The sequence below is a fragment of the Saimiri boliviensis genome, chromosome 2, assembly GCF_048565385.1.
Source record: "Saimiri boliviensis isolate mSaiBol1 chromosome 2, mSaiBol1.pri, whole genome shotgun sequence".
NCBI lineage: Eukaryota > Metazoa > Chordata > Mammalia > Primates > Cebidae > Saimiri > Saimiri boliviensis.
The window spans coordinates 138,604,518-138,615,283 of record NC_133450.1 but is presented as its reverse complement, the minus strand read 5'-3'; the positions used below and the strand labels follow the sequence as shown (position 1 = coordinate 138,615,283).

Here is a 10,766-nt window from a genome sequence, read left to right as displayed (position 1 = left end):
CACTGACTGTGACCTTCGGCCATCGCTGGACCTCTCTCTGCCTGTTTCATCCTCTGCTAACGGACATCTTGGGGTTTGGTTAAGCAACCAGTGAGAAAGTCTATGTGAAGGGCTTTTCCCGAGCCTGCCCTGCATGCCCAGGATGCCCAGGCCAGGCCGATCTCCAGGCACATGCAGGAGACCGAGGCCAGAAGGGGCGGGGGCCGCACCACGCCGAACTCACTTGCTTCCCTGGTCGCCTATGCACACCTTCCAGGCCCTCTGGGGTGTCCTGGCCTGGAAACCTGCCCTGGGGCCCTCCCCTAAGTGGGTATTCATTCCTCCAGGAACGTGCCAGGGCTGACTCAGCTGGGAGCTGGGCCAGGGTCTACAGTTCCTGGCTCCCGAGAGCTTGGCAGCACCAGAGGCGCTGCAGAGACATCCTGAGGCCCGGGCCCCACTCCAGCCTGGGTTTCGAGCTGAGCTGGGGGCATCAGCTGGAGAACTGTGAAGGGGGGTTGCCCCGTCTACCCAGGAGGTGGGCTTTTGGTGTCGAAGGGCTAAGCCCAGGTGAGGCCAGCCTGGGAGCTAAGGATTGGCAAGAAACAGATGGAGAAGACGGAACCAGATGGCCACAGACTCCTCGAGCACCAGGTCCTGTATCAGTCCCTGCATCGTTGGGAACTGCCCAAGCAGGGCTGAAAATGTGGAGGCAGAGGCAGCCACTAAATACAGCACTGCGAGTTGTATTTTTAAACTTCTTACTACAGAACGCTTCAAACACAGACACCAAAAGAGAGGAGTGTGCAAAGCCGGTGTGCCCATCTCCCCCTTGCTCCCCTGGGCCCCACCTGCTCCATGAGCTGGCTGGCATGAGGGCCAGTGGCCACCCTGCTTTACGAGCATCTGGTGGATGAGGCCCGGCTGGTGATCTGGCCTTTGTGACCCTCACCCCATAAAATGCTCTCTCTCACACGGCCCCCAGGAAGGTCTGTGGCATGACGCATCTTCACTGGAAGCCCCAATCCTGCTGCTACAGGGCTCCCACGTAGGGCCTCAGCCTTATAGGGTCGTGGAGTGTCCCCCATAGCTGTGCTGAGGCACAGGATCCGGGAAGGAAAGCGACAGGACACAGAAGGACTGGAAAAGACAGCTGGGCTCGGGGGACCACACCACCTATGAGCAGACAGGCAAGGCCCCGAACATCCAGAAGCATCTGTATTTATTAGGTACAAGGCAGGGGGAAAGGTGGTGAGGTCATCTATAGGCTTAATGGTAGGACATACATAATCATGTGAGTAGCAGGTGAGAGGGCCACCCCATTGTCACCTGGGAAGAGAGGTGGGCTGTGCACAGTACGGGGCTGTGCTGCGTACAAAAAAGGGGTCCACCCCCATTAGGTCACCGACGCAAGGAGGTGGGCTGTGTGCAGCAGGTGTCGTGTGCAACACTTCTCATCTGGGGGCTGGAGACTTCAAAGTGTTTCTAATAGAAGGACACCGTAAGCCAATGCAGTGGGAGCTGACAGACTTGTGCTCTTAAGATAATTATGGGAGGATGATTTGAGCTGTCACAGAAGCGAGAAAAGACTGATAGGGTGTACAGCCTCTGTGACTGGTCACACCAGAGGGGTTCTTCTCCCTCGGTTAGGGATCTCAGGCCCGAGGCCAACTTTCCACAGGAACTGGATGCAAGGTGCTACAACTCCTTTATCAGGAGCGAGCCTCCTGCTCCAAGCCTGCCATACAGCGTATGTCCTTTCAGGCAGGGACACCACTGCCTGGGTCTCTGGTTCTCATCCTGGTCTGGCTGTTTTCCCATGTACTGCTTCTGTTCTGTGACTGCTCTAGGCATTCCTCCTACTACAGACGACTATATAGTCATATACAAGGATTACATAAATCAGCACCAAATGTGTCCATACAGCTCCAACTACAATAACTGCATGATTATATAGAACGTATGTATGATTATATAGACGATAGAGAAAGATTATATGGAACTCAATGTGCTAGATAGGAGTACTAAGTCTGACTACAGAAGCTAAACATATATAAGCAGGAAGTTACACTTCAGGCATTAGTTGCTCTGACTATAACACACAATTACATATGCAGGATTATATAAACAGCTGCGTAATAACACCATAAACTAAGATATTCTTCAGGCACTCATTGTGCCTGGGGTTGCACAGCTCTCCTTCCTCGGGCCCGTGTGGAGGTCACCCACACCCCCAGAGCTGCCCACGCACTCAGAAGCTGACTCCGGCACCTTCCAACCACAGCACCATCTCAAGTCAGCCCTGACAGCACAATCCAGAACCTGCTTTCACCGACCGGCAGAAGCGGGAGACACACGGGCTAGGCAGCAGGACCGCTCTGCAGGGCCTCCTGGAAAGCTCTGACCTTCACCTGCGGCTGAGGCCAGGGGTCTGGTGGTTCAGATGCCTTGTTTGAAAATTCAACCACATGATCTGAAAGAATGACCCAACGCGGGAATCCAATCTGTCCAACTCTGAAACCTGCAGCTGTGTGACTGACACATCCATCATGTGTGAGTCCCTGTGCTCAGGCCCAGGCAGCCGCGGTCTGAGTCTGCCCCGACCCCAAGGGCTGAGGATCTGGAGAGCACCTGCCGGCGAAGGCACCGGCCAGGGCAGGATCAGGTGAGCTATGGAAGGCTGAGGTTCTCCAAGGCCTGGCTAAGTCAGCAGAGAAGAGACAGTGGGGTCAACTGCAGAATTTATTGAGAGCTATTAACTGGAACAGGAGGGGAAAACAAACTTGTTAAAAAAACATCTGGGCCGGGCGCGGTAGCTCAAGCCTGTAATCCCAACACTTTAGGAGGCCAAGGCGGGTGGATCACGAGGTCAAGAGATCGAGACCATCCTGGTCAACATGGTGAAACCCCGTCTCCACTAAAAATACAAAAAATTAGCTGGGCATGATGGCACGTGCCTGTAATCCCAGCTACTCAGGAGGCTGAGGCAGGAGAATTGCCTGAACCCAGGAGGCGGAGGTTGCGGTGAGCGGAGATCGCGCCATTGCACTCCAGCCTGGGTAACAAGAGCGAAACTCCATCTAAAAAAGAACACAAAAAACAAAAACAACAAAAAAAACTACAGGAAAATAGTTAAAAAGGCATTTAGTGCGTGTGGCCTTCCCTCTGTGGGAGGCAGTCAGAAAGGCGGCTGGGACCTCATACAAACCTGGGCAGGCTCTGCTCACACCTGAAATTCCCGAATTCTCAACCTCATCGTACAAAATGCTGCTTGAAAATGTTCATCAGCACCCCCAGCCAACGAGGCCCATTTAGACAGCTTCACAGCACGGAATGCATGGCCTTGGTCCCCGGGTTCCGGAGGAGGACACCAGCAGCCACACAGTGGCCCCTCCACACTCAGGCCAGGACTGCAGAGACCACCCGCTGGGACCGCAAGAGTGACCTGGGAGCCAGAGGGAGCCCTGAGTGCCGGCGGAAGGCACAGGTCCCCGCCCAGGCAGCCACCTCTGAGGCTCATTGAGTGTTTTTTCTGCTTAGGAAATCAAGGACAATCAATTGTAGTTATCCTACAATTGACTGCTGTTAAGGGATGAGAAGGAAAACGCTGATGACGGAACTGCTCTTTTGGGGTTTACTAATTTCCTAAAATGACTGGCTTTTATGACAGTGTCTTCCAGAGCTCATTAGAATCTATAAAATTGCAGGGATTTCACCAAGAAGGGCTGCACAGAAACTCCTGGGCAACTCAGCCAGGGGCTGTTCCCGCTGCGGTGGCCAGACCCGGCCAAGGGCACGACACTGGAACCTCGCTCAGGACAAACACTTTACTCTGGGTGGAGACTGCGTATTTAAGGGCACAACTGCACATTCAGACAAGCGGTGGTCTTGGGGCATACACAGAGCTTCCCGCCAAAAACACCCAGGCGTCCTCAAGAGTCCTCCTCCTCTTTAATCTCAGAAATTCTGTCTATAGATTTAAGGATTTCAATGACAAGATTCAGCGTCTCGGCTCCGGAAACCAGTTGCCTGAAAACAAGCACAGGTATCAGGACGGGCAAGGGCTACTCAGCAGCTACTTCACAGCAATGGGGGTGGTAAGGGGGGGAGAGAAGGGAGGGGTTCCAAGGGGGAAAAAGGGGAGGGGTTCCAAGAGGGAGAAAGGGGAGGGGTTCCGGGGAGAAAGGGGAGGGGTTCCGGGGAGAGAGGGCAGGGGCTCAGGGGGGAGGGGAGAAAGGGGGGGGCTCCAGGAGAGAACGACAGGTTTTGACCTCCTGTGAGGAGACCCATACCTGACTTCACAGGAGAACGGGCTCCCCTGTCCACAGGAAGTGCTCTGGGGGGGGGGGCCAACACCACCCTGCAGAGCTCAGCCAAGTGGGTAGAGACACTCGCCACTGTCACAGTGACGGTGGCTGGCGTGTCCCCAGCCAGGCACAGCAGTGAGGGCCTTCTGGGAATTTGCTTTTTCAACAGGAGGGAAACTCCCTCTACACGCTTTGCTCAGAGCTTTAGTGTCCGCAGGTGGCGGAGCTGGGAGTCAGTTCCGGGTGGTCTTACTGTCTGCACCTCCCAGATGGGGTCGGACACTGTCCAGCAGGTCAGAAAGCCCGCAGTCTGCTCACACAGTGACCCAGAGAGCGAAGAGACCACTGAGCACGCGCCCCTCCCTGCGGTTCCCTGGTCTGCCAGCCATGGTTCTGTCAGCCCGGACCCCCACCCAGAACCACTGACGGCCACTCCAATCCCATCTCGTTCTCTGCCGGGCTTTCCGGCACCCCAGGCACTCACTTGATGGAAGCCTGTGCGCCGCTCACGACCCCGCGGAGGTTCTGCAGAGCTACGTCAGCGTTCTGCTTCACCACCGTCAGGCTGGCGCCCTGGCCACACCGCAGAGCTTCGTTCTCTCGCTGGAAGTTGGAGACCTGTGCCTGGGGGGAAGGTGAAGGCTGAGGGGAGCACATCTCCGAGGCCATCCAGCTCAAAGTGCACCACGTGGGGTGAGGTGGGACATCCCCATGGGGGCTGGGCACACTCAGGATGGGTGCTCTGGCCTAACTGGGGGCTTGCCTCTGGAACTGGGGACCTAACAGCTTCCCCTTCACTCCAGTATAAACCCAGCACCCGACTACAGAAACAGGGATTCCGGCCAGTGGACGCCCCATGCTAGATCCCAAACTCTTAACAGAGATCCAGCGCTCCCTCTGCTCCAGGTCCCGATGGGAAGTGGGTGCTGTCCCCACTGTCCCCGTCTTAAGTCCTTTATCTGCCTGGACACAGGGGAAATCCCAGCAGAAGGTCTTTCACATGTTTCCTCCTGAATTCCTATCTATGTGATTCCACAAATCAAAGGAAAACACTGAGGTCCTTTAATTACCTGAAGCAAATTTACTTCCTGTTTCAGTTTCATGACATGGTTTTCTGCCTTTATAGCTCGTTTCTGTTACCACACAAAACAAATAAACAAACAAACAAAACAGGAAAAGGCATCACTGACGTCCTCACATCCATACAGGACATGGGCCCAAGCCAGGGGCCAGGAGGCCACCCACTGTGGCTGTGGCCCTTCCCAGCCTCTGCCCCACCCGGTCCTGCCCCTACTCTGAGACAGCTCATGGGAGGGGCTCACCGTGTAGTGCCTGTGCTCCACCCCCACTCCCTACGGATGGCCTCCTAGGCCGGCTGAGACAACAGCGAGACAGCCACACCAAGGGACACTGGTCCCTGAGAGCCACATAGTCCCACTCCCAAGGGCGGTCTGCACCGGCTGGACAGCACCCACCCGGCTGCTGAGGACAACAGCACTCTCTTGGGAGCTTTCCTGCCCCGCCCAGCTCGCCCCGATTCAGAGAAAGACGCCCATACGGTCATCAGCTCCAGGTTCTGCTCCACCTGCTGAACCACGGACTCCAGGTCATGGTAGTCACTTTCCTCCTTGATCATTTTTGCTTCTAATTTCCGCTCAAGTGTCCTCACCCTTGTTAAAGAAAAATACGAGTTGTTAATTTCTGTGGCCACTTTAAAGAGTACTACAAAAGGATAGCTCGATAGCCAAATAAAACCCTCTAAGAGCCTGTGACAGATGGGCCTCAGGCACAAGGGGGCGGCGGCACCCTCAGGCCTGAAGCTGCAGCCAGCCACGAGGCAGGCGTGCAGGGAGGGGCTCTCACACCTCTGCTGCCCCACTAAGGAGTTTGGTGGCTTTTTGTCTTGGCCAGGCACGGTGGCTCACATCTGTAATTCCAGTCTTTCAGGAGGCTGAAGCGGGTGGATTGCTTGAGCCTAGGAATTTGAGACTGGCCTGGGCAACACAGTGAGACTCTATCTCTACAAAAATAACATTTAAAAATTAGGCAGGTGTGGTAGCGAACGCCTGTAGCCCCAGCTACTTGGGAGGCTGAGATGGGAGGATTGCTGGAGCCGAGGAGGTCAAAGTTGCAGTGTGCCGTGACTGCACCACTGCACTGGAGCCTGGGTGACACAGCAACACCCGGTCTCAAAAGAAAGAAAGAAAATTTTACGCAGAACACGGAAACGTGTTTCATGCTGAACATTTTAATACACTAAAAGCCAGATCCGGTTTGATTCTGATTACTTCATCATCATCTAAAAATGGATTTCCCAGGGGGCTGAGGCAGAAGAATTGCTTGAACCCAGGAGGTGGATGTTCCAGTGAGCTGAGATCGTGCCACTGCACTCCAGCCTGGGCAAGAGAACAAAACTCCTTCTCAAAAAACAGACAAACAAAAAACGGATTTCCCTATGTGTTAGCTGTTGTGAATTGCATTCCTAACTGAAAGCTTACATACATTTCTGTTTGAGCTTCAGAGAAGCTCTGAACCTCATTCAGCTTCCTTCTCAGCTTAGAATTTTCATCTTTCAGCTGTGGAGAAAGAACATCCCTATTAGAAAGTCGGCATGTCTCACTCAAAAGCGGGTACGCGTCTGTGGTCTGACTCTAGAGCCTCCTGATGCTCAGAGATGCCTGGGTCAGTGCAGCGTCTACACTGGACGCTGGATTGGATGCAGTTGAGCACTTAACGGGCTGTACCCTCCGGAAAGGCTGGCTCCAGTTGTCCGCTCAGGGACATCCTGCTAAGTATTCTAAGAGGAGGAACGTGTTTTAAAAATTATAATCACCTAAAAGATGGTAAGCTCTGAGCAAAACAATTGTTTTTTTTTTGCTTGTTTTTTTTTTAGCACACTACAAATGAACACCATGGGTGGAGGCGTAGCTTTTTAAAGACCTGCAGTCACAGATGCCAGTTCATTTTACTCAGAGGCCGGGCTCGGTAGCTCACGCCTGTAATCCCAGCACTTAGGGAGGCTGAGGCAGTGGATCACCTGAGGTCAGGACTTCAAGACCAGCCTGGCCAACATGGTGAAACCCTGTCTCCACTAAAAATGCAAAAATTAGCTGGGCATGGTAGTGCATGCCTGTAATCCCAGCTACTCGGGAGGCTGAGGCAGGAGAATCACTTGAACCCGCGAGGCAGAGGTTGCAGTGAGCCGAGATTGCACCATTGCACTCCAGCTTGAGCAACAGGGTGAGACACTGTCTCAAAAAAAAAAAACAATTGTTTTGCTCAGAGCTTACCACCTTTTAGGTGATTATAATTTTTAAAACACGTTCCTCCTCTTGGAATACTTAGCAGGATGTCCCTGAGCGGACAGCTGGAGCCAGCCTTTCCAGAGGGTACAGCCCGTTAAGTGCTCAACTGCATCCAAACCACGGCTTCTATCTCACCAGTCCTCTTTAGCCGGTTCTACTCCCACGTGTAACCAAAGGCAAAGTCAAAGGGAAAGTGAACAGTAGATAGTAGGCTGTTACACGACTCATCTTGTCCTGGGACTCAAACCAGGCCACCCAGGAAGCAGGGCGGCTCCAGATTCTCTCCGGAGAAGCTCGCTCAGACAGGCGCTGTGCCAGGGCACCGCAAAGCTCACTTACTGCTTCGTAACTGATCTGCAGCGTCCGTAGGTGCCTGTCCCCCAGAGACTCTCCATGAGCTGCAAAGTCTGCGCTAGGATTCCCTGCTGGAGAGGTTGGAGACACTCGGGAATCAGTGTCACTCAATGCCCAAGGGGGCAGAGACTCAGGCCCTGCCAGCTCCGCCGGGGTGGAGAGAAAGGAAAGGTATGTGCTGCAGGGCGATGCGCCGGCAGGGACCCTCTTGGGGTGAGTCTGCTCCATGGCGGACGGCAGGTAGACCCCACTCCATCCGGTGTCCTCGTCCTCCTCCTCATCCAGGAGGTCACCAGCCCCTGTTGGGTCTTCGAAAAACGGCTGTTGATACTCCAAGCCATATCCCCCCGTTTGGGAGGTTGGGGAGTTGTGGTCGAGTCCCAGTGAATGCCTCGCGGCTTCCTAAAAAAAACAACGGAGGCCATGCTTCTGACTCAGAAGCCACGCGCGCCTTCCCGTCTCTGGGTTCTGCCTCGGAACGTGGAGAAAGGCCCCTTCTCGTCTACTGGAAGGAGCCCAGCAGCTTCTGAGCCCAGGGCTACTCCCAGCACTGCCGCTGCCCTGCCCTGCCACACTCTCGCACGGCCTCCTCCAACGGCGGCTGCAGGCCAGAACGGACCGGAAACACGAGGCGGCTTCTGTCTCAAGCCGTCGTCAACAACGCTGTCGGTTTACCTTTGCATAAATTCTGCTGGCCGGGTCCTCTTTTGACAGGCCGAGGTTCTTGGTCTTTAGAAACTCTTTAAAGGAGAATGGATTTGCCTCTTCAAGATCTTCAAATTTGTCATCTGAAACAACAGACGTCACAAATGTATAAAGCTACTGGAGAGTGTCGAAAGGGAACCTTCCCGTTTCCCTCTTTCCAGAGCCCGGCCACATGTGAGGTGGGGTAGCCACGTGAATCTTTCTCCCATGATTCAGGCAGCCCTGGGAATCACGAAGGCGACTGGAGGTGGACAGTGACATGGGCGTGTGTCTGCATTTGAAATCTCCTTCCACCCCTCAGCCCCTGCTCCCACGCTCTGCTGCCCACAAGAACCCTCTGGGGAGCTGTAAGGCGACCCAGGACGCTCCACTGCACGCATGCATGGAGTTCAGTGTGTCGGTGCAACCTGTGCTGGGAGCTCAAAGCTCCTCAGGGGCTGCCAGGCGGGGAAGCCAGGGCTCCTCGACCCCCTTCCCGACTCTTCTACCTAGGTAACAGGGATAATGCCTGCCTTCCCACTCTACAGGGACCTAAGCAGCCACACGTGGCCCTCCCAGCTGTGAGACCCATGTAAAGCTGGCTCCTGTGGTTCCCAGCCCTGAGATGGGACTTCTCTGCTCCCTGACGTCCCCCCTGCTCAGGTTCTTCTGCCCGTGCACCTCGCTTCTATTCTAGGGTCAAGACTGAACCCTTGAAATCCCACCCCTGCCTCCTCTATGGGGCTCCAGATAGACCACAGATGCCGTCACACCGACAGTCCCGTCACCAGACACGTGCCTCGCACTGTGTTGGAGACACGAAGAAAAGGTTTCTGAACTACTCTACCTCCAAAGTGTGTCTGATGGGCTCCTGACGGGCTTTGCTTAGAACATTTCCCCTTTCCATAGCCAAAATCTGCAAAGAAACAGTCACCCACCATGATGGTGGGAAGCCTTTATGACCTCACATCTTTTTTTTTTTTTTTTGCACGTGGAGTCTCCACTACAGCGGTTCTCACAGCCTAGGGAACTTTAAAAAACACAAGCCCCCAGACCTGTGACCCTGGAGATGGTCTGACTCGCACAGACTGGCCCTGGTGTCTGTGGTCTGAAAGAGGCTCTCCGTAGGTTCTGAAGCCCAGCTGGGGAGAGTGTGTCCTCCTGCCTCGTGTCACTCCCGAATGTCCTCACACCCTGGGCACCCAGCAGCACTTGCTGCGCAGAACGGGGATGAACCAGACCTGGCCACTGCCCAGCTGGGGAGGCAGACGGACTGCTCCAGCTGGGTTTCCAATCACCGCCCAGTGGGTGAAGACACCCCCACTCTAGCTCCACGAGGAAAGCGGGCGGGCTCCTGTGCTTCCCTGGGCACTGACCATCCTCTATCAGAACTGTCTGTCTGGGGGGCGGTCTCCCCGCAACCAGACTGTGAGCTCCTCGCAGCGGGACTCCTCCGCCTTGGAATTCCGAGTGCCTGGCGTGCATTGAGCGCGGTGCTCACTGTCGGGTCAATGGACGAACTCCGGCCGCAGCGGAGGTGCCACAGGCGGCGCGGGAACCGGAGGCGTCCCCGGGGCCAGCGCCCTCGTGTCTCACCTGTGTCTCCCACGGAAGCCGGCACCGGGCTGGGCACATAGCACATAAAGGCCGGCCGAATGCCGAAGAAGGGGGAGTCCGGGTCCCTGCCATGGGGGCGCTCACAGTCTAGCTGGGGGAGACAAGACCGGCGCTCAAAGAACGCTGGAGCTGGAAGCAACGACAACAGCGACTTTACTGCGTGCCGGGGCGGCCGCCGCCCACCCTGACCGCGGGACCCGGTCCCCGCCCCGCTCACCGTCGGGAATGACGAGGCTCCGGGCGCGGGACAGCGGGGTGGCGCCTGAGCGGCGCGGGTAGCCCGACATTGCCGCGCGCCCGGCGGGGCTGCACCTGCCTAGCCCGGCAGCGGCAGCTCCATGGCCCTGGCTCCGCCCGGGCCGCGGCCCCCGTTGCCTGCCCCCTTCTCCCGCCGCTCGGCCACCGCCGCCGCTCCTCCGAGCCTCTGGCCGCCGCTTCCGCTCCGAGCGCCGGAAGCGCGTGCCCGAACGCCTAGTGCCGTCGTTGAGGGGGCGGGGCGCCGCGGGCGGGAGCGGAAGTG

General features: G+C 55.9%; 1 protein-coding gene across 5 annotated transcripts; it reads right to left on the bottom strand.

Annotated features, from left to right (window-relative positions):
• Nucleotides 1-2,708: 2,708 nt before the first annotated feature.
• On the bottom strand, nt 2,709-10,713 carry ENTR1 (endosome associated trafficking regulator 1). 5 transcript variants are annotated; one of them, XM_010352171.3, is made up of 10 exons: nt 10,464-10,713; nt 10,226-10,375; nt 9,477-9,545; nt 8,621-8,733; nt 7,931-8,347; nt 6,789-6,862; nt 5,845-5,956; nt 5,357-5,419; nt 4,771-4,910; nt 2,709-4,008 (listed from the first exon to the last, which is right to left on the bottom strand). In XM_010352171.3, the coding sequence occupies exons 1-10, from the start codon at nt 10,531-10,533 to the stop codon at nt 3,912-3,914; spliced, it is 1,305 nt and encodes a 434-aa protein (XP_010350473.1). In that variant the 5' UTR covers nt 10,534-10,713; the 3' UTR covers nt 2,709-3,911. The 5 variants fall into 5 exon arrangements, with proteins under 5 accessions (XP_010350473.1, XP_010350474.1, XP_010350475.1 ...); XM_010352172.3 differs by lacking the exon at nt 5,357-5,419; XM_010352173.3 differs by lacking the exon at nt 9,477-9,545.
• Between the last annotated feature and the right edge of the window lie 53 nt (nt 10,714-10,766).